The 24,717-nt window shown below is 40.6% G+C and overlaps 1 protein-coding gene across 14 annotated transcripts in view; it reads right to left on the bottom strand.

Annotated features, from left to right (window-relative positions):
- WDR27 (WD repeat domain 27) overlaps positions 1 to 24,717 on the bottom strand; it is a 1,147,516-nt gene that overhangs the window by 293,903 nt on the left and 828,896 nt on the right. For 5 of the 14 annotated variants that reach the window (XM_063917760.1, XM_063917749.1, XM_063917750.1 and 2 more), the window contains 3 exons: positions 15,986 to 16,088; positions 8,033 to 8,131; positions 5,833 to 5,925 (listed from right to left, as the gene is read on the bottom strand). In XM_063917760.1, coding sequence (XP_063773830.1) covers positions 5,833 to 5,925; positions 8,033 to 8,131; positions 15,986 to 16,088 — 295 coding nt within the window. Of the gene's footprint in view, positions 1 to 5,832; positions 5,986 to 8,032; positions 8,132 to 15,985; positions 16,089 to 17,835; positions 17,913 to 24,717 lie in introns of those variants that run through there. The other 9 variants (XR_010176117.1, XR_010176118.1, XM_063917755.1 and 6 more) reach the window with 5 other exon arrangements.

The raw sequence follows: 24,717 nt of genomic DNA, 5'->3' as shown, positions 1-24,717 counted from the left end.
AAGGTGAAACAAGGAGTTTTTATGTAACTCTTGCTCATGGAGTCAATACAAGCAGCCAGAAAACACTAGCGGTATTGGAAGGCTACCCTTCAACTGGAGTTGTGCTAGGATACAGCACTGACATCCATGGACGTGACAACCTGGCACCATTTGCGGGCAAATTCAACCCAGTAACCTAAGTCCAGGTTAGCAGGACTGGAACACACTACTGGGTCTCAGGAGACCTACCAAGAGAACTCTGCACAATATAATACTGAAACTGGAGGCGGCTTAGAACTCAGAGTAGGAACCAGAGGCAATGAACTCAGAGCTGACAATTGCAAAAGTCAGCAGCCTGGAACTCTGACTCAGGCCTGAAACTAGAATCCAGACCCGTAACTCAGAAACTGAAAACCTGGAATGAGGTACTCAGGACTCTCAAACACCCTGTTAGAGAGCCCTGGAACCCACACCCTGATCCCTGGAACCAGAACCAGCCTCAGACACAAACACTCACAGCTGGGAGACCTGTCACTAATCAGCTGTACAGTATATAACAAATGGCCTGTGTGGACACCCGATGGTATGGGCAGCATAGGCAAAAGTCCAGAGCCCAGGATCTGCTGGCTGATACAGAGGCACCGGAGACCGGAAATGAGGACAGGAACTAAGAGATAGCAGTGACTGAAGGTGTTCCTAGAAGCAGATAATTGCAGGTAACAGTGGCAGCAGGAAATACCACAGGCAGATGGTATAAATGGCACTCAAACAGCAGCTGGAGAACACAGAGGCAAGAAGGAACAGTGGAGATACTGAAGCCATGGGCAAAGAACTATCCATGGGAGGGATGTGCTTTTCTGGCAATATGCTGGCTCCAGGTGCAGTTTTAAATAGGAAGCAGTTCAGGCTCACTGTTTCAGATGATCAGGTGAGCATGGCTGGAAAGCTCAGGTCACCTGTTACAGGCCAACAGGGCCACACCTGTGATGGTGGTTGTTTGTGTAAGTTTTGGAAGTTTAACTGAAGCATGGAGCATAAGAACCGGATGTGCGAAATACATAAACCATCGGGTTTACTTACATCTCCATATCAGGCACAGTGTGCATAACAGTATATTCTGTTTTTCTGTACTTCATATGTATATATACCTGGAACTATAATCTGGGGAGGATCATGTAGTGAAATAAATCCACCTACTCCAGGATAAGGTGGAAATAGTGATATCTAATAACAACAACTACCAATTATTAAACACCTGTCTGAATCCTGCTAGAGAGGGATGTGTCAGATAATATCACTTTTATTCACCATTTTTTGCTTTAAAACCCTTAACCAGCTATGGTTAATAACCATTTATTTTAATTTGTCAATAACCATTACTTTTATTTTGTTACATTTAGAACCTATTTTTAAAAATACACATAGATACTGTATTATTGAAATAAAGAATATGCCTGGAGTCTCCCTCGATGCCCCCAACCACAGGGCAATGAGATGACTTTACAACTGTATCTCTCACCAGCCAGTGTAAATAGATTCCCCAGCAGCAACAGATTAGTACTGTACATAGCATTGCACCCCCACCCCCACGCCTCTAGTGGTAGTAGATCCCCTGTGGCATAGCCCCCTCAACCATCAGTGTCCATATGTCTGTACTGAGGCTTCACAGTGTAACCTTTGTAACGCGCACAACATGGCTGTCTCACCTGGTACGCTTGTGGATGCAATGAAAAATACATGGACCTGACAGTTATGTTGGCATCCTATGTCTAGCATTAGTATGCTGGAACCACCCATTTTGTATAATGGCCCTCATTCCGAGTTGTTCGCTCGGTATTTTTCATCGCATCGCAGTGAAAATCCGCTTAGTACGCATGCGCAATGTTCGCACTGCGACTGCGCCAAGTAACTTTACTATGAAGAAAGTATTTTTACTCACGGCTTTTTCTTCGCTCCGGCGATCGTAATGTGATTGACAGGAAATGGGTGTTACTGGGCGGAAACACGGCGTTTCAGGGGCGTGTGGCTGAAAACGCTACCGTTTCCGGAAAAAACGCAGGAGTGGCCGGAGAAACGGTGGGAGTGCCTGGGCGAACGCTGGGTGTGTTTGTGACGTCAACCAGGAACAACAAGCACTGAACTGATCGCACAGGCAGAGTAAGTCTGGAGCTACTCTGAAACTGCTAAGTAGTTAGTAATCGCAATATTGCGAATACATCGGTCGCAATTTTAAGAAGCTAAGATTCACTCCCAGTAGGCGGCGGCTTAGCGTGTGTAACTCTGCTAAATTCGCCTTGCGACCGATCAACTCGGAATGAGGGCCAATATCTTCTAGGTATAACCTATTCAGCGCAGCGCAGGGTAAACCCACATACTGTAGTACACCCAAGACGGCTGTCTCACCTGATACTTTGTGTGCGTGGAATGGACAACTCATGGAAGTTATTACCCAAAATGTCTGCACCAAACCCTGCAATTATTCTTATGGTGCTCTCAAGGTTTTTGTTGTTCTTAACTATTTCTGTGTAGTTTTGTACTTGTTGTAATTCTAATTCCTCTGTGTTATGTATGATGCTTTTGGTGTATGTAAAGCGGGAAAAAGGTTGCAGGTGCACTATCTCACACTCGCTCAACCTGTAATAACCAGAGGCATTTAGCATAATCCTGGCCATTGGGTAAGTCCCTAACACTAACTACAGGGGTTCAGGTCTGGGGGGCCCCTGTAGTTAGTGTTAGGGACTTACCCAATGAGAGGCTACCTTGGTGCGGTGGGTAAGCTCGTAGCCCTCGCCAGGATTATGCTAAATGCATCTGGTTATTACAGGTTGAGCTAGCGTGAGATACTGCACCTGCAACCTTGTCCCTCTGTACATTGTATTAAGTCTCAAGCAGAGTAGCACCTCATCACCTAATTATGGTGTGCAAACTAGGGCCTCCCTCCCGGTGTATGTAAAGCGCCTTTCAGTCCTGCAGAAGAAAAGCACTAAATAATAATAAAAATATTATTATTATTATTATTATTATTATTATTATTACTACCATCATTACTCCCCTTCTTCATGTGTCATTATATATATGGGATGCGACCATGTCAGTTAAAGCCCAGATGGCTGCAATCACATCCTAGTTAAATTAGTTTAAAAAAAAAATCTATCCATATGCAAAATCTATTTATAGTCTTAGTTATTGCATTACAAGGTTTTATACCACAAACAAAACGGATACGAGTCTGCCTTTCTGTGGTGATTCTTTTATAGCAGAAAAATTAAACTCTTTATAGAAGAGCCACATTGCAATGTGCACAGCCAATGCAGTTTGGAGGACAAGGAGTCATAATGGATAAGTGTAGAGTTCAATATAAAACATATTTTGTAGGGGATGGAGTCAGAATGTCGACATTCAGAATGTGGGCACTGCAATATCGACATGCTCAGAATGTAGTCATGCTCAGTCAGAATGTTGACATTTAACATATTGACATTCACAATGCTGACAGTGACAAAATGTTGACATGTTTAAAATGTCAACATTTTGAATGTCGACACATGTAATTAGGGTTAGGCCAAAATTAGGGTTACGGTTGTCAACATAATGAAGAGGACGACATTTCAGTCTCAACATTGTGAATGGACATGCCAAGATTTGTTTTGGTGATGTTTACTGCCTGCCTCTGAGTAAAGTGACAACATACAGTGTTGCTGAGGCAGGGGAAAGTGCTAATTACAGTTGTTCAAGGGGCTTCTTTTCTTGTGGCTAGCATTTAAATCAAACCTCCAATGTGGTTGCTAGTGTATAACAGAAGTCAAATCTGGCAGCTAGTGTTTATAAAAGCCCCCAACTGTCAGATGTTGTAGTCACCTAATCATTGCCTCTCTTTGCCCTTTGCTGGTTGGAGTCCATGTTGTGTCTGACAACTCATATTGCCCCAGGAGCTCCATGAATTATGGTAATTAAAGCACCTGATTGCACATACATTGCATGTAGAAAAGAAAAAGTAGCTGAACACATGAACCTAGGCAGTGGTGGAACTACAATTAGTACAAGGTGTATGGTCACAATACGGCTGGGAAGTGAGGGGAGCCCAGCAAGGCCAAATCTCCCCTGTCTGTGGCCACCAAAGCTCTCCCTGTGCCCCTTCCCCAGGGTACTACCCCTCTGCTCAGCACTGAAGGCAAATGCTCAGAAAAGGTTCCCCTCTGCTCTTTTCAGAGCAGAGCAGAGCCCTGAGGCGACAGCAAAAAGTGTTGCTATAGGGCCTGGTTATGCTCTGTTCTGTCCCTGCTCTTGAAAGCATGCAGTCTACCTTGCACTCTTGTGCATCCCTGTGCTCTTCATAAGTCCCCATGCTCACCACAGTGGTAGGCTTAAATAATAATAAACATCTTTTTAGATGGATGCATGATTTGGGCTCCAATTTCCTTACTAACTACAGCCCTTGTGCACATGCCTGACCTTTACAGTCTAGTTTACAGTATATACCAATAACCCAACACCTCATTTGCTAACCATATTCTTTATTAGGCTGGGGCCCCACATAGCAGCCAAGAGGGTCTCGTTCAGCGGGAACCGCTTGGCCACAAGGAGACTGCACTATGCAGGCGCCCATACATGTGCATGCTGTGGTTGGGCCGTGTGGCAGGCCAACGGGATTTTAGTGTGAATACATACATTTCAATGTATGTATTCACACAGTGCGGCTGTACCGCACTGCGTTATATTAAAATCCCTGGCCGGATCCTGTTCTGCGGCATCCTGTAGAACAGGATCCGTGTGTACACAAAAAAACCCTCCCAGCCAAGAGGGTCCCATTCAGCGGGACCCGCTTGACCGCTATGTGGGGCCGCAGCCTTACAGATCGTTTTTTTCATATCACTAAATCAGGAAATATTAATGCCAACTCATAGGTTCATTTTTAAGAATGTTATCCAAAGATGGCATGTAGGTAAAAAAAATACATTACAGTACCAGTTACGATAGCTTGCTAGTTCCTCAATGCTGACATTCTACTTACCACCAAAACATACCAAAGTATAAGTTAAATGTATTTAATACCTATGACACCAATTGTATTATAAACACAAATCCAGTTAATAACCATTGCTGTAAGTCACATTTCTGAAAGTATAAATTGAAGTAAAAAAAAGTTCCCACTTCCCACACATACACGCTCACAGCATGTGTCTGTTCTATTAATTTCAGGACAATGTATGCTATATGAAATACATTTTTAAATAAAATATTTACTGTGAATTTGTCACAAAATGGCTTCTAAGCAACAATACATTAAATGTTACTGCCAGAGTCTACTTGCCTACTCTCCTGCAATGGCAAGGCTGGTTATTGCATCATCGTGTAGCAGGGCAGGGCCACAATGATGCTACTGAGCCATCACGGCTACCAACCTGCCTACTTTTCCACGGCACGCCTCCTTGCCGAGTCAACCTGAACTGACCAGACAGACTTAACTGAAGCACACCCCAAAGAAGGTCTCTCACATGGACACACCCTTAAAGCGGCCACTGTTTTATTTAGAACAATAGGACCACAAAACACTCATTTACGGAAGTGTACTTACTGTATTAGCACAAACTATGCTCCAAGTAAATAATAAAAAAGTTTGCCCTAACATGCCAAATTATGAATACAGTCACGTTACCAAGGGTTAGCACGTTCAAGCAATATTTCTCTCTAGACTTGTTAGAGTGACAAAGACAAAGTTTATAAAATCTTCAATTTGCTATAACAAGGTACAGGACATTGGCTAGAATAAAAAAAACACAAATAGAAAATGGCATACAAGACTCCAAACATAGTAATAAAAAGGGGACAATATTACAGTAATATAAAACTTACATAATTCATTTTGTCTGTTGCCTGGGACAGGCAGAATAAGATGGATAGCTCTTTAACTGAAATAAGTCCCCAGAACGGAAACATTTCCAGAACCTGCAGAATGTTTCCAAACATGTTCATTTGGATGGTCCATCACCTTTTAACTTTATGCTACTATGAGGGGGAAATTTCGTCAGGGTGTTACACAGATAATTTATTTACAGAATAGCTTCACCTTCCATGTGATTATTCTGGTACCTCACATAATTGCCCATTTATAATCTCCAGCGCCTTTTCAAATGAAATATGATATCATTGTGTCCAGTTATAAGCCTCAGGATTACTGTATCTCCCCTGCTCAACAGTTATTTATAATTTGCTCACCATATGTCTTAAAAAAAAACAACTTAATTATTGAAGAATTACTGATTAACGAAGAAGTGCATTGAAGGTTCATAGTGCCCTGTGTATCTTGTGTAAACTCAGTTATATCTATGTTTTAATTGGCAAGAATGACACCTGCTGAATACCTTGGGGGTAAATTTACTAAAGGTCGATTTTAATGGATCTGAATCGATGTTGTGTTGCAGGGTTCCAAAATGCACATTTACTAACAGACGATTTTTAATAATAATTTCTAAATGTTAGTAAATGTGCAATTTAGCCTCTGAAATACATTTGCAATTTAAAATTGATCTAAACTCATTAAAATTGATGTGTAGTAAATTAATCCCTTATTACTATAGAAGAAGAGAAACTGATTCTAAACTCACAAACCCCTTAGTTGTCTGAGCTCTTAACACAAATATACTTAGCTAATTATCTGACCAAATCACTAAAAGGTGTCAATATTTTTGCTGTCAACCCTGCATCTAAATGCGCACTGCGACCATGTCCCTTGCCACACATGTGCAGTGCGGCTCAGATGCATGTGCAGTAGATAAAACAGTTGTAAACAAATTTGAAACTCAGACCCAACAAATCAGGCCCAATGTGTGTGATCACCTCTGAATCAGGCCCAATGTGTGTGATCACCTCTGAATCAGGCCCAATGTGTGTGATCACCTCTGAATCAGGCCCAATGTGTGTGATCACCTCTGAATCAGGCCCAATGTGTGTGATCACCTCTGAAATCAGGCCCAATGTATGTGATCACCTCTGAATCAGGCCCAATGTGTGTGATCACCTCTGAAATCAGGCCCAATGTGTGTGATCACCTCTGAATCAGGCCCAATGTGTGTGATCACCTCTGAAATCAGGCCCAATGTGTGTGATCACCTCTGAATCAGGCCCAATGTGTGTGATCACCTCTGAAATCAGGCCCAATGTGTGTGATCACCTCTGAATCAGGCCCAATGTGTGTGATCACCTCTGAATCAGGCCCAATGTGTGTGATCACCTCTGAAATCAGGCCCAATGTGTGTGATCACCTCTGAATCAGGCCCAATGTGTGTGATCACCTCTGAAATCAGGCCCAATGTGTGTGATCACCTCTGAATCAGGCCCAATGTGTGTGATCACCTCTGAATCAGGCCCAATGTGTGTGATCACCTCTGAATCAGGCCCAATGTGTGTGATCACCTCTGAAATCAGGCCCAATGTGTGTGATCACCTCTGAATCAGGCCCAATGTGTGTGATCACCTCTGAATCAGGCCCAATGTGTGTGATCACCTCTGAATCAGGCCCAATGTGTGTGATCACCTCTGAATCAGGCCCAATGTGTGTGATCACCTCTGAATCAGGCCCAATGTGTGTGATCACCTCTGAATCAGGCCCAATGTGTGCGCTCACCTCTGAAATCAGGCCCAATGTGTGTGATCACCTCTGAATCAGGCCCAATGTGTGTGATCACCTCTGAATCAGGCCCAATGTGTGTGATCACCTCTGAAATCAGGCCCAATGTGTGTGATCACCTCTGAATCAGGCCCAATGTGTGTGATCACCTCTGAAATCAGGCCCAATGTGTGTGATCACCTCTGAATCAGGCCCAATGTGTGTGATCACCTCTGAAATCAGGCCCAATGTGTGTGATCACCTCTGAATCAGGCCCAATGTGTGTGATCAAATATACCTTGACAAGTAATGTGACCTGCTTTATTTTTTAATACCCACACCTTATATTTTGATAAATATATTTAACATACAGGTTGGAATAAATACTTATTTTTCTGAAGTAATTACCTTTTTTATTTATTGCGTTAAAAATAGCAGAAAACATACCTGTATGGAAGATGGATTAAATGCCACATTGATGACAGATTCTGAGTGTTTTGTGAGCTTTTGCAGATATGTACTGGAACGTGTTTCATAAATATATGCCTGAAACAAAATATGAACACACAAGCAACTTGTTCAGTACTTAAATGTAATACCATAATGATTTGCAGACAAGTGTTTAAATTAAAGTGTGACTCTTTCCTGGGTTCCAGACACTGGACTGTCTAGATAGACAGTCAACACAGTAGGTTGACCCAATATGGTCGACAATTAAAAAAGCTTTACAGCACATGAGGTAATAGCAGCAGGGAGCCCTGATGACCGGCAGCCATCCCCAGGTGTTGAATTAAGAGAAGTGGGAAAAGGGAAGAGAGTTGGTGCAAAGATACCTTTACATAAACGACAACATATGGTTAACAGTAATTTCGGTACGCCCAATATCTGTTGACTTACCAATTTACTGATGTAAACATAACTTTTACTAGAATTAAACAGTTTTCGTTAGCAGTAAGTTGGGTACACCCAATAGTTACTTTCTCTCATATACACCATTGAGGTGGCCCAGTAGAAGATACCGTCAGCTTCTTGAAGTAGTAGCGGGGGAATAGATACCTTTATGCAGGGCTGTCATAACAGCAGTGTACGCCCCTGGGCACAGCAATGCACTGGGGCCCCTGCCCATCCTCCAGAAGTAGGGGGGGGGGTGCTATAAGCAGCAGCTTTGATGTCCTTCGGGTGTGTTCTATCTTCCACTCAACATGTAGCAGTGTCGGACAGGGACATGTAGGGCCCACCGTGGGAATGCAGTGGTAGGGGCCCATGTTTAGGGGTGTGGTCAGTCTGCAGAAGAGGTGTGGCCTGCCACCTCATTGGTTTGACTAACCATTAGAGAGTGCAACGTCTGGGCCCCTTCATAAATAAAATATATACAGTAAATTCAGCTGCTGCATGCATGATAATGTACCAGATTAATAACGGATTAATAACAGCAATGCACTGTAGAAAATACACCGTAGTCCAGTATAAGGTAACATATGTATAATTCAAGTGCACAGTCTGGAACCTGATCCTTGGAGCAGAAGGTGGGTCCCCAGGCAGTAGGGCCCACCGGTGGTTTCCCCTGTACCCCTGTGGGCCAGTCCAAGCCTGGCATGTAGGACCTGGAGGAATAATCTCTGCTAATTACTCCTTTACTGCACAGATGGGGCGGGAGAAAGAGCACTAAACTGTAGAAGGAAGAAAACACACAAAAAAGAACAGCGCTGGCACTTTTACACTAAAAACTCATTGATTTAATATCATATATTAAAATACATCTTACACACCCATACCATGTAAAACAATTATAGTATATGACAATTAAGCTATATATCTTGCAGGATAAATCCTGCTTTATATACCAAACCAGAGAAAACTGTTCCTCACTGATTATTTATATATGTATACAGCTGAATATTAAAGCTAGATGTTACTTCCTTATATGCTTTTGACAGTAAATCGTGAACGCGTGAATGTTACCATTCAATGCATATGTCCGACTGATAAGTATGTTTCCTCAGTTGTTATAATAGACAATTGTCCGGTCATTTAGCACACCTGGATTAATCACACAGGTTACAGTTCTTTAGCATGCAGCCAGTTGGATATACTTTCCAGATGAAATTCCTCACACCATTAAGTTTTCAACCAGTGTGAGCTATACTTATAATATGTCGTGATTATGGCTTTTAATAAGGATAATTATCTGCGCACGAGTGTTCAGCTTTGCACACATCAAATTGATACCTCTCCCGGCTGTCGCTTCCAAATACAGCCTTATCCGGAGTCCACTGTCTGGTGGATAGCAGGTATAATCTTAGATATTGTCAGCAAGTACAGGTGTCTCTGGCCGGCCAGTAATAGGGTAAAGATGTCTCATGAAAAACTCCTTAGCAGTACATCCGACAAACGCGTTTCCCCGCTTAGATATACAGCTCAGCGGCTTCCTTAGTGTCCATACATGCACTGCAATTGCACGGAGACTTCAATGATATTAAAATGTTAGCTGTTGAGCAGATTAAGGCGACTAAACAAGGTGGGGATAGATACAGTATGCTTTGCAGACGTGAGGCATACTGGATTTTTAGGATGGATTCCCTAGTACCGGGGGGATTAAATGATACTGTGGAACTGAATGGAGTATAGGATAAAAATTATGGATTGAATGATGAATAGAACTAATCTCACAAGGTTTTTATTGTGATTTGTATCAGATCTTGTTTTGTCTTTTTTTCCTTTTTTGGGAACTGTTAGTGTAAATTAAGGAGCAGTACAGAGGATAATACATTTTTCCGATCTCATTAGAATAATAACAGAGGGTTCTGGGTATATTCCCCCTTCTTTTCTCTATATATATTTTTGCTTTTTACACCTTGTTGTTTGTCTGTATATAGTACATACTGATATCAATTGATCCATATGTTTAGGAATAGTGAAATGTGGAAAAATATATATGTGTGGTAATCGACTGATAAAAGTTTGAGACACTATATATTCTTTATATGCACATATGTGTTTATATATTTCTATAACTATATTTATAAGGTTAGATGTGTTTAACCATTGTGTAGGTAGATGCGTGTGCAGCACTGAATGAGTATTTGTTTTATGTGATATATATATATTTTTATGTATACATAGAAATATGCTTTTTAATGTGGCAAATTGTTATTGAGTATACAATACTAAGATTACTAGGTGATATCATCCAGAGAGTTTACCATAGAGTTAATATACAGCTGGATAAATAATTATATGGAACGCATAGAGTCCTAATACGTGAATGCAGATACAAAATCAAAGTGAGGTATGGACCGCAACGTATACGCATGCGCCAATTGGGTGGCGCTTGATTTAAAACTCCGTGCAATTGCAGTGCATGTATGGACACTGAGGAAGCCGCTGAGCTGTATATCTAAGCGGGGAAACGCGTTTGTCGGATGTACTGCTAAGGAGTTTTTCATGAGACATCTTTACCCTATTACTGGCCGGCCAGAGACACCTGTACTTGCGGACAATATCTGAGATTATACCTGATATCCACCAGACAGTGGACTCCGGATAAGGCTGTATTTGGAAGCGACAGCCGGGAGAGGTATCAATTTGGTGTGTGCAAAGCTGAACACTCGTGCGCAGATAATTATCCTTATTAAAAGCCATAATCACGACATATTATAAGTATAGCTCACACTGGTTGAAAACTTAATGGTGTGAGGAATTTCATCTGGAAAGTATATCCAACTGGCTGCATGCTAAAGAACTGTAACCTGTGTGATTAATCCAGGTGTGCTAAATGACCGGACAATTGTCTATTATAACAACTGAGGAAACATACTTATCAGTCGGACATATGCATTGAATGGTAACATTCACGCGTTCACGATTTACTGTCAAAAGCATATAAGGAAGTAACATCTAGCTTTAATATTCAGCTGTATACATATATAAATAATCAGTGAGGAACAGTTTTCTCTGGTTTGGTATATAAAGCAGGATTTATCCTGCAAGATAAATAGCTTAATTGTCATATACTATAATTGTTTTACATGGTATGGGTGTGTAAGATGTATTTTAATATATGATATTAAATCAATGAGTTTTTAGTGTAAAAGTGCCAGCGCTGTTCTTTTTTGTGTGTTTTCTTCCTTGTATTTTTAGGCTATGAACCAAGCCTTTTGAACGTAGCAGCAGTCATTTTTACAGTAACAATAGCGCCAGACTATCTCTATTTATTTCTTAACGTAAACTGTAGAAGGACTTAATGGGTTGAATGAAGGGGCCCTGGTACATGACTTCCAGGGCGGTAGGGGGTGTTTAATACGTAGGGGAGGGGTCGATAGTGGAGTGAGCTTAATATTCATCATTTTTTGGTAAGAGGTCAGCTTGCTTGACTGCAGATATCTCAAGTCCCTGGAAATAGATTTCTTAGCTTTGAATGGGATAAAAAACTACAGAGTACCACCTTTCAGGAGGTACTGGGGACTTGGGGATCAGAGTTCAGAAGCCAGAGCAATCCACCAATGAAAATATAAAACTGCATATTAGGTGTGTAGAGCTAGAGCAGGGACCAGCCGCTTGAAGGCTGATATCTCTGGTTCTGGGCATAGTAGAGACAAGCTGCCAGTGTTCACCAAAAGGGGAGAGTCTCAGCTCTTGGAGTATGTCCTCAGAAAAATTCTAAGTCAGGCACAACCCAAGATATCTGGCAGGGAAGAGTAATTAGCAGGCTTGGATGGGGACCACTGTTTTGAAGTCGGATATCTCCGGTTCCCCAGGGACGATTTTCAAAAATCTGGTATCCCTGGAAAGAGGAGACCCTCAGCTATCAGCATAGGGGCCTTATACTCATGGGGCCCTTGGGCTAGTGCCCATTGAGCCCATACGTAAAGACGGCCCTGACTTTATGGGAGATACATACCTCACTCAGATGTGAGTAGGGTACGCACCTTTTTATAGTGAAAATAGAAGGTGACGGATACACCCTTCTGAATTTGTCATGGCGGTGGAATAAAGGAAGAATTTTATACCTAAACTGTACTACACTATATATTTTTTATTTCTTTTATTCCTATTCCAATTGGGAGACCCCAACCACGTGGGATCAGGATCAGCAGAAATCAAGAGGAGCTTTTCATCATTTCATCCTTATAAGGTTGTTGACACCTACAGGACTGCTCATCATCATATGAACATTGGCCTGCACTGTGTATGGTGACTTTTCATTTCTGTTATAGTGAGTGCTATTTGTGATAGTACTAAAAGTATTGTGTTAAAAGGTTATATAATTGGTGTGTGTGTGGTGATATAATCGCAGACTGCAGCTCCTAGAGTGCGCAGAAGAATTTCCCTAAGAGTTTTTGTTATTTCTGACAATTAAAGAAGGTTGACAGGTTCAAAAGTTTGACATGACAATGGTCAACACAATTTTTTTTATTTTGTCAACTATTGCTTCATTTACCATCCACGTGAACTACAATTGGGAACAGTAACCTTGTGAGCCACCTTGCCTGAAGTGTGGCAAGCAAAGAGAGTCTCACGAGGGTACATAGTACACAAATTGGGGTCACATATGATGATACATACAAAATGTCATTCCAAAAACTAAAAAAAATGTGTTGATCTTTTCTGTGTCGACCATTTGACTATATCAACCTTTTGTACCTGTCAACCTTAGACACAGTTGTCCTTTTTACTTTTACATATCGACCATATGGAGCGACCTAAGGACTGTCTATCTATTTACTGTAGACCACTGAACCCCACCCCTCTTTCCTACATGTGTAATGCAGGCAGACATTTTATTGGCTGCACCAAGATTTATAAGAATGCAGACGATAAATTCCCAGAAGAATTTCATTACATGTGAATTTATTGGCTGTATTACAAAATGTCAGACATCTAATGCTTATTTACAATGTAACTGAACCAAATTTTTTAGCTGTCCCCTAATCCCCTTATTATATCATCCATCAAACCAAACGTACAGCACAAACAACAAGTTGTAAAAAAAAAAAAAAAAACCTTTTTAACTTTTTAAAAAACGTTTTTGGGTGGACACTGGATAAATACGTCAGCAGCACTGGAGTGTATGAACCCTGGACAGATACGTCAGCAGTAATGGAGTACTGGTGTGAATGAACACTGGACAGATATGTCAGTAGCACTGGAGTGTATGAACACTGGACAGATACGTCAGCAGTACTGGAGTGTATAAACACTGGACAGATACGTCAGTAGCACTGGAGTGTATGAAGACTAGACAGATAGGTCAGCTTATGTGTTATGTCAACAGAGCCAGGGGTACAGCACATACAAGCTGTAAAAAAAAGAAATAAGTGTTTTCAACTTTTTTTTTACTTTTTTATAAACTTGTTTAATTTTTTTTTTAACTATTTATATTCTTTTTTTTAACTTTGTCTTTTTTTTACTATTTTGGATGGACACTGGACAGACATGTTAGCAGCACTGGAGTGTATGCACACAGCACAGTAATCACTGGACACAGCCACTTGAGTGGATGGACACAGAGTGGGTGGACACAGCACAGTACCCACTGGACACAGCACAACCACTTGAGTGGATGGACACAGGGAGTGGATGGACACAGCACAGCGCCCACTCGACACAGCACAACCACTTGAGTGGATGGACACAGCAGTATCCACTGGACACAGATAGTGGATGGACACAGCCCAGCAACCACTGGACACAGTACAGCCACTTGAGTGGATGTACACAGGGAGTGGATGGACACAGCAGCAGCCACTGGACACAGGGAGTGGATGGACACAGCACAGCAGCCACTGGAAACAGCACAGCTCAGCTGCCAGCAAAGCAACGTGGACAGTGAGATATGACGCTGAGTCACTGCAGCAGGGTCATTAGATAGAATCCAAAATCTGTGAGAATCCGACGCCAGGATGATAACACTTTGCATCGTTTAGCAATCCGAGCAAGTCGGGAAAACCCAAGATGCTGCTCGGATTCACTTGGATCCCAGAAGTTTCTGAAAACCGAGCCCACTTACTGTATCTCTATGGGATATAACAGAAGTGTTTGGAGACTGCAGATGTGTGTTATGCCGGAACTCTCCGGAAGTAACGTCACTGACATAGATGGGATCAGAGTTCAGACCAACTGATAACAACTTTTTATCAGCAGTCAATATTATTACATAGACTGTGAGACTCATACAAATGTTGTGTCAACAATTTTAAGTGAAGATCCCCTTTAATATGTATGAATATGTTGAATTGTAAACACATTTGAACCTTGGACTGCTTCACAATACCTTTGGCCATAGAAATATAAAGACCACTTAAGGCTATTTGGCAAAACACACTGCGCTTAAAAAATCTTTTATTGTCTTTGGAGAACCTTGTAGGAGACAGCCAATTTTAAATCTAGTGTATCATTAAAGATAATAAAATCATAAAACCCTGTTTCTGCAGTATATTAAAGATAAATTCCTTGTATTGTTAAATCCATGCTGTGCAGAACTTCATTGTGTATCACTGCATACTTACGCTTTATAACACAGCTCTTTAATCATTTTGGCAGCATATACTTCATTTATCTTTGACCTCAATGTGCTTACATTATGATTATTTTCATGCAGTGATTTCTACTTCAGTCAAATTACGAAAATACCATTTGTTTTGTTTTCATTCAAGAGCAATCATTTCAAAATTTTAAAATACCTCTCTTTATGCTATTACATTTGCTATAAAAAACAGAATCAAATCACTTTCTACTTGAGAAAATCAGTTATCCTCTCATATCCTTATAAGACCAAATCAGGGACATTTTTTTTTATCCATCTCTTATACAGTATGTACTTGCCACAGTCTGACCTTCTCCTGCCTCTCTCATATATCATAAGTTATAAATTACTGCTGCAAGAAAATCCTTTTTAGTTTTATCAAGAGCTTTCAAATCCCTTCATTTTCAGTCCCTGGATCATTTTGCTGTAGAACAGAGTGTAATGAACATTTTAAATATACAAAAATTAGGAGGCCGGGGATAGACTGGCAGTATGAAAAGGTGAAAGCTTCATCGGTATACATGGTAGCAAGTCTTTCAAAAAATACTTATATGTTTATTTAAAAAATATGTCCAGTACTTAAAACTTTCTAGTTTTTCATGCAATATGCTAATGGTATGCATATGAGGGGTAGATTCATCAAATTAGTAATGTTAAAAGTAATATAGCATCTGCTGTTGTATGCGAACACTCTGCAAAGTTGAAAGAAGTGATATAAAACATAAAGGAAAATGTAAAACGTGTGCATGCTGACAGATACACCAATACCTTTACCCTCATTTGCTGTGTCAGGGATAAGAATAAGGCAATAGTTCTGTCTGGAGTTGTGTAATTCAAATCTCTCAAAAACAAGAACTTAGGAAACAATAACTTACACATCTATCTTCAGATCCACAAGCAATGAATCTCCCACAAGGACTGATTGCAACGCCACATGGTTGGTAACGATTTATATGACCTTCAAAACGACGAACACACCTGATAATAAAAAAAAGGAAAAGCTAAAGGTATACCATCAAACTGCATAAACAATGTTTTCTATAAAAGCAAAATCAAATGGTTTCTCCAATTGAAGATGTAGAAATTACATAATTATCTATAATTTCTGGTTTTACACAAATATGTACACAACCTGTGCAGAGTGTTCAGACACTACTAGAACAGCTTGGACAAAGTGATATGCCCAAGGTTGCAATGTGCAGGCAGTGAAAATGTAACCAGTCTCACCAACAAGATCTTAACTACGTTCCATCTCTACTAATTACGTAAGGAATATATTTATCCCACGGAAAAAAAAACCTAAATCTGGTGAAAATAATTATCTTCCCTCAATATAGAGCTTCTCTATATTTACAAAATCCCCATGGGAGATACTGTAGCCTTTGCTGCCTCTCTCCAGCGATAGCTTCTCCATGCAAAACATGGTGAATCCTATTTAAGGAGGATCACAGTGATACCTGTACCACCACAATCTTCTTATTTCACAATGGTGATAGCAAAGTACAGGAATGGGAAAAGAGTGTTATTATAAAATTATAGCCCTGTTTTGCTTTGACAATTTAAATATATTTATTTTATTTTATTTTTCAATAATTGTTTTCTTTTCCTACTGGAGTAATTAAATTTTTTTAATTAAAATGTTACGGAGTGAATTTAAAGTCAGCATTGCAGAGCTACAGTATAAGGAAGTTTTTAAGCATTCCATTCTCCAGTTTACAAAGCAGTGAAGATGTGTTTGTCCCACACAGCTTGTCCTCCTTTCTTGCAACACAAAAATCAGGCAACATTGAATGTTTCTTGTACAGCTACATAACCTATTAGGCCAGTGCTATCACTCTTGCAATGTTAAGCATTTAGTGCTACTTTTCTTTACCATTTACTGCATATGTGAAATGTGGCACACATGGAAAGTACAGGTAGGTCCACCTGCTTTTATTGTAACTATGTAGTAACGCAATATACCCTGCACCGAACCAAAAAAATTTTTGTCAAAGAAATATATTAAACCAGCTGTCCAATAATTTTTCCTTTTTATTAATAGGTAGAATTAATCAGCTGGAGGTGCTCCAACAATCATGTTTAAACCTGATAAACATACACAAACCGACAGTGGCCGGGAAAAGACAGGGATTGCCTTTTTGGAGCACTCTTTTAAATTTGAATAAATATGTTCAAATTGATATGATTATTATTTTAAAACGTAACCTTTAATATTGTTTTTTTTTTAAATAGTTGTAATAAGAATTAATTCATTGAATCAGTATATAATTTCCTAACTACTAATAACATTATGTAACTAACTTTCATTAAATCAGTACACATTTGCCTTAGCTAATGATGTCTTATTACTGTCTTAACAGTGCATATATTGTGATAATATGGTGAAAAAATAATAATAAATAAGTGTGAAAAGAAAATATCAATTCCGCAATTTAATAAACTTTTCTTGCAATAACATTGTCATAATTGTCTAAATGAGCAATCTAACACTTTCAAATTATCATTTCTGCAATTAAGTGTGACTAATCATGCAATATCCTGTCTTAATTGTCCGAATCAACACTCTGTCATAAAACTAACAATTCATACAGAGTTCATTTCATAACAGTGTCATAACACATGTTTAGCTTAATCACCATTCTAACTAATTTCACTATTTTGTGCAAGATTATTCTCCTATCAATATCATGTCACAATCACATTGATTAATAACTTGATGAGAAACCTTGAATTATGAATTTGCTCCAGCAAATGGTTAATCACTGCAGTGTCACACGTTCCCCTGGACTCTCTGGATGATATCTATAATAGAGACTGTAGCTAGTTGGCTGTTCGGTATTAATCCTTTTAGCTACAAAATAAAGTAACCATTTCCTCTCACAGCTGTCTGCGAGCATAACAGTCAGCACTGCTGATACTAATGTAGCTAATCATATAGTATTCATCATGGATTACGTTCAGTGCAAAACAGTCTAACTACATTGTAGCAATATATACTGCTGTGATTGTTTCTCACCCAACCTCATAGTTAATCAGTATTTCACAGACATCCTAATTACTGTTACAGCGCATGGCAACCAATAGTTTTCAAGCATGCAGGCTTGTATGTGATTAGCACAGCGCCATATATTCAGAGCCCGTGCTTTTATAAGCAATCAGCCCCCACCTCCAATTATAGTCTGTGTTAGTAACTAGCACTTTGAATGAAATACATGAATGACCAATGAGAAAAATAATAGTAAAGATAACAATAAAAAGAATATTTGTCCGCTGCTTAAATTATTGCACGGCTAATAAAACCGTGCGTGTATTAGCAGCAGTATTTTTATGAGTATTATCAATCCCATTATCTTGGATCTTTACACAGAGAAAAACGAGTGACTGCATCACATGGTTTTCAAATACATTATGACATACTATTTGAGAGAAATTAATTAATTATTTCATGTACATTCAGTCAGCACGACTGCATTACACAGGGAAAATGGGTGACAACATCATATAATTTACAATTAGATTATGACAAACTCTTAAGAAGTATTTCTGTGCAGTCAATTAACACTGGGCAACTGTAACTAACCAACTGAGCTGCAAGGATGCATGTAACAGACCGGGAGTCAAAAAGTGGTATCCCGCTGCTGGTATTCATATTCAGAATGTCGACATTCAGTGTCGACAATGACAAAGTCAACAAAACATGTTGGGTTAGGGTTAGGCTGCGAGGGGGGGTTAGGATCAGTAATACAACCACTACTGACCGCACACTCAACAAGCGCCCATCAATATTTATAATGTTGACAATCGGGCATTACTGACAGTGTTAATGCAAACATTTGACATGCCAACCTCCTGTCCATGTCAACAATCAGAACATCTCAACATTCAGGAGTCAACATTCTGAATGTCGACAATTTGCACCACACTGCTGCTATAGTATGTACAGTAGTTACCTTTCAGCAATTTTAGGTAGGCCAAAGTAGTCAGCGAGTGTATAAAAAAGAGACAATAAGGCTGAGGCAACTAATACACCCAAATACACTGTTTTGTGCGCCATTGCTTGGCTTTTTTGGGAAATCTACATAGACCTATAACATTAATATTATGACACTACCTTGCTACTATCTAATTATAATGATAAGAATTTTATTAATATAGTGCTCTTTCTCCAATAGGACTCAAGACGCTTAACAAATAGAATGAACATAGGGCCTAATTCATGTTTGTTTGCGAATGCAAATTTCTAGACTACGGAGCTGATAATCGGCCTAATTCAGACCTGATCGCAGCAGCAAAATTGTTCTCTAATGGGCAAAACCATGTGCACTGCAGGTGGGGCAGATATAACATGTGCAGAGAGCGTGACATTTCGGTGGGATATTTTGTTTCTGTGCAGAGTAAATACTGGCTGCTTTATTTTTACACTGCAGATAAAATGGCCATGACACACCTGCATTTTTCTAACCACCTCCTGTAAAATCTCCATTATGAGGGCCTCTTGAACTGTGTGGGGGAGCAAATTTGCTAAAGTCGGAGCCATATGGCTAAAAGCTTGACTGCAAGTTGAATTCTGGGAGATTCTAGGCACTGCTAAAAGAAGAAGCTGTTTCAGGTACCATAGGCTTTGAAAGTCAGCAACAAAATCTTCAAAATGATTCGTCATCTTATAGGCAGCCAGTGGAAGGAGTAGAGACTGGATGTTATGTGGCTGGAATAGGGCTGGTTAGTTAACAGCCTGTTTTGTATCGGCACGAGCGGGTTTGGTTCCCTGAGAACCAACCCCTTCCCCCCCCCCCCCGAACTTTATGCCCAGAGCACGGATCCGAGCCCGGCTCAGGACTTCCGGCCAGACTCGTAAACCAGGGCGAGGCAAAACGTCATCATCCCGCTGTCGGATTCTCGCGGGCTATGGATCCCATATAAACAGCCGAACGTCGCAACCATTTTCACGCCGGACTTGAAGAGTGAGGGGGACAGAACTCTGTCTCTCTGTGGGTGGTGGCGTGGGGTTGGTGTGTGCTCTGTTGGGGTGCTGCAGTCACTGTGGTTTATCTGTGCTGTGTTAGGGGTACTGTCCTGGCTGTCCCTGCTGTCCTGACTGTCACTGCCTGGTGCTGCATCTGTACATGTGTGTTGCTGTCGTGGCTGTCACTGTGTTGTATAGGGGGCAGGGGTACTGTGAAATATAGTGGTGCTGATGTCTTAATAACATTACACTGGCTCTGTCTGCTCTAAAAGTTTGGGTGCAGTTACAAATTAAAAGCACACTGCTCCTGTATTCTGCAAAATATAGGGTTTCTGATGTCTTAATAACATTACACTGGCCCTGTCTGCTCTAAAAGTTTGGGTGCCGTTAAAAATTAAAAGCACACTGTTCCTGTATGCTGTGAAATATAAGGGTGCTGATGTCTTAATAACATTACACTGGCTCTGTCTGCTATAAAAGTTTGGGTGCCGTTAAAAATTAAAAGCACACTGTTCCTGTATGCTGTGAAATATAGGGGTGCTGATGTCTTAATAACATTACACTGGCCCTGTCTGCTATAACAGTTTGGGTGCAGTTACAAATTAAAAGCACACTGCTCCTGTATTCTGCAAAATATAGGGGTGCTGATGTCTTAATAACATTACACTGGCCCTGTCTGCTATAAAAGTTTGGGTGCAGTTAAAAATTAAAAGCACACTGTTCCTGTATGCTGTGAAATATAGGGGTGCTGATCTCTTACTAACATTACACTGGCCCTGTCTACTATAAAAGTTTGGGTGCAATTAAAAGCGCACTGTTCCTGTACACTGTGAAATATAGGGGTGCTGCTGCTGTTAAAATAACATTACACTGGTCCTGTATGCTGTAATAATACAGGGGCACTGTGAAAATAAGGGGCACTGTTCTGTGTGCTGTAATAATAAAGGGGTGCTGTCCTGTGAAATGGAGAACAACAATTCGGAGGAAAATATAGTGGAAGATCAGGAACCACTTCCAGTTCCAAGTACTAGTGATGAAGCTGCTGCTGCCACCAGTCATGACATTGACTATGCAATTCCATCAACGTCGTCTGCTAAGGCTGATGCCCAATATCATAGAGGGCGTGTAAAATCCAAGATGCAAAAATTAATAATCAGAATTTTTTTTTTTATCTATATGAGAAACGTAAAATTGGCAATATGCCATTCACTACATGAAGTGGCAAGGAAAGGCTAAGGCCTTGGACTATGTTCATGACTGGTGGCTCAGCTTCTCATGCTTAGCTTAGCCATCCAGCAACCTCATTGCACCTCTTTTTTTCTTTGCATCATGTGCTGTTTGGGGCCTAGTTTTTAAATCTGCCATCATGTCTGACACTGCCGTGCCACTCCTAGATGGGCCTGGTCTTTGTGCCGCTTAACTTAGTCATCCAGCTACCTCGGTGCAACCTTTTGGCCTAAAAACAATATTGTGAGGTGTTCAGAATAGAGTGGAAATGAATGTTATTGAGGTTAATAATACCGTAGGACCAAATTACCCCCAAATTCTGTGATTTTAGCTGTTTTTGTGGGGGGGGGGGGTCCAAAAATCATCCAGATCCAAAACCAAAATCCGAAAGGGTGGTTTTGGCAAAAACCAATCCAGATCCAAAACACGAGCGGGGATCCAGATCCAAAACACAATACACGAAAAGTGCCCCCGCACATCTCTAGTTTTCTACCAGCTGTAAGCGGTGCAATTATTTTGCTGGGAGTCCAAGGTAGAGGGCATTGCAGTACTCAAATTGAGATGATACAAATGCATGTATGACTTTTTGCAGATCTGCAGAGGGAATTAAGTGCTTGATTCTGGGTACAGATGTAGCAGCCCTCAATTCCCCCACAATTATTTGCGTGTGCGATTACACTGAGATAAATAGTGTGCCCACCAGCAGCACATGGGAATATTCACCCCCTCAATCCATCGGAATTATATTGCCAGATTGCGGGTGCGACTATTTGCACCCAAGTGCACTAAGACGTTGCTGCGATGCATGGGCATATGTGTATGCATCATGGCAACAATGAGGGCTGTTACATCTGTATGTTCCTCGGATAAAAGAATGAGGATTTGATTGTGGCTGATAACTAATGTTTAAGTGTCAAGCCACTACCCAGGATAATGCCAATATTCTGCACATGATCAATGTTTGGTAATTCTGAATCTCCAAGTGTAAGTCCAGTTGGTTGGCTATGCTGCAGTCTTGTCCTTTATGTTGAGCCTGATGTTCTATCATAAAGACCTCTGTTTTATCAGGATTCAGTGGCAGCCATCTGGCACTCATCCACTACTGGAACTCAGCTAGACAGCCATTTAAGGTTGTTATTCACTTCTCAGAACATGGAGCACAGGGCAGGTGTATAATTTGCATAGCAGTGGCATCTGATTATGTCACCCACTGGTAGCATGTACAGTACACTGCAAAAAGCATGTGGGATAGTATAGATATAGAACATTGTGGAACACCACATGGTAGTGGCACTGGTGACAATGAGTATACTGCAGACAAAACGCTCTGTGACCTGCCAGCGAGAAATGATTTGAACCAGCTAAGGGCTGTGTCATCCAGTCCACAGAAATTTTTAATGCACTCAATCAGAATCCCATGGCTCATGCTATCAAATGCTGCAGAGAAAACCAGAAGGATTAAGAATGAACAGTCAACTCTGCCTCTTGCCATCAGAAAATAATTAAACACATATACCAGGGCTTGTTTCAGTAGGAGGCAATCAAGTATTCTGACTGTCAGGATCACGGGGTCGGTCTCCAGACCGCGAGGATCCTGATAGCCGGGATATCATACTGAATTTGTTTGAGTGCTATGTCTTCCCCTCTGAATCTGACTAGAACACAGGTAGTGGGATGCAACATTTGGCCAATTTCAGCAATGTCTTCTTTTACATCCATTAGGTCAAAGGTCAAAGCTGGCCCATGAAAAGGCCTGGAAACTTGGCACTCATTTGATGGCACTGTGGAGATTCCAGACCAGATGGAGGATACTTTATCAACAAAGAAGTTTTCAAACTCATTGCATCTTACCTGGAAAATGGTTTCATCAGTCTGCAGGCATGATGGTTTGCAAAGCATCTCCACTGTATGGAAAACCTGGGCTAGCCTATTGTTTGCTGCCATAATCTCATTTGACAGGAATTTTTAACTTATCCTCTACCAGGTTAATCCTTCTCTATCGTCTTTCAAGTCTGCACCCCCTTTTTCTTGAGTTCATTAACACTGTTGCCAAACCAAGGAGCTTGATGGTGTGGTTTGCAAGGTCATTATACATTTTACTGTATGCGTATAATCAATTGTAATCAATTGTAATATATTTTTATCAGGAATAGTATTTGATTATTTAAAGTTTTAGTTATATTATTGAATATTATTGAATTGTGTTATTCTTGGTTGTGCAATGCTATTTTTTTACTGATACAATATTAAACCACTTAAAAGTTACTTTATATCAGCAATTTCTAAAGGGTGTGTAATATATAGTTTACAGTTCCTTTTTTGTCAGTCTGTAATCATGTATTATTACTATTACCTGTATATATATCTGTTATATAAAATATGTTTTTGTATCCCATGCATTATTTGTTTTAATAATTAACACAATGTAATGTAGAAGGGTTACAAAATCCTACTGTACTATGGCCCTCATTCCGAGTTGATCGCTTGCTAACTGCTTTTAGCAGCATTGCAAACGCTAAGCTGCCGCCCTCTGGGAGTGTATCTTAGTTTAGCAGAATAGCGAACGAAAGATTAGCAGAACTGCTCGAAAATGTTTTCCTGCAGTTTCTGAGTAGCTCCAGACCAACTCCTAAATTGCGATCACCTCAGTCCGTTTAGTTCCTGCTTTGACGTCACAAACACGCCCTGCGTTCCGTCAGCCACTCCCCCATTTCCCCAGCCACTCCTGCGTTTTAGCCTGACACGCCTGCGTTTTTTTAGCACACTCCCGGAAAACGCTCAGTTACCACCCAGAAACACCCACTTCCTGTCAATCACTCACCGATCAGCAGAGCGACTGAAAAGCGTCACTCGCCCCTGTGTAAAATTGCTTAGTTTTGTGTGAAATTACTTGGCGCGTGCGCCCTGCGGCCCATACACATGCGCAGAACAGCCGGTTTTTAGCCTGATCGCTATGCTGCGAAAAACGGCAGCGAGCGATCAACTCGGAATGACCCCCTATATACATATACTGTATATTGAATATTCTGTTATTTTCTAATGAAATAGGCTAGTCGTATAGAACACTGTACAGTATTTATAATTTATTTATTTGTTTATTTATTAGCAGTTTCTTATATAGCGCAGCATATTCAGTTGCGCTTTACAATTAGAACAACAATTATAGAACAAAACTGGGCAAAGACAGACAGACAGACAGACAGACAGAGGTAGGAAGGCCCTGCTCGCAAGCTTACAATCTATAGGGAAATAGGCATTGATACACAAGGATAGATGCTACCTGTCACATAATGGTTCCCCAGGTTGCTAGGTTCTTAATGGGTTGTATATGATATGATCACCCAGCAATGTTGGAAGACAAAATGTGAGTTTATGTGGACTGTACAGAGGGGATGTAACTTGATAGGGAAGCTGTGA

Source organism: Pseudophryne corroboree, chromosome 4, assembly GCF_028390025.1.
Source record: "Pseudophryne corroboree isolate aPseCor3 chromosome 4, aPseCor3.hap2, whole genome shotgun sequence".
Lineage (NCBI taxonomy): Eukaryota > Metazoa > Chordata > Amphibia > Anura > Myobatrachidae > Pseudophryne > Pseudophryne corroboree.
This window is presented reverse-complemented; position numbering and strand designations above follow the sequence as displayed.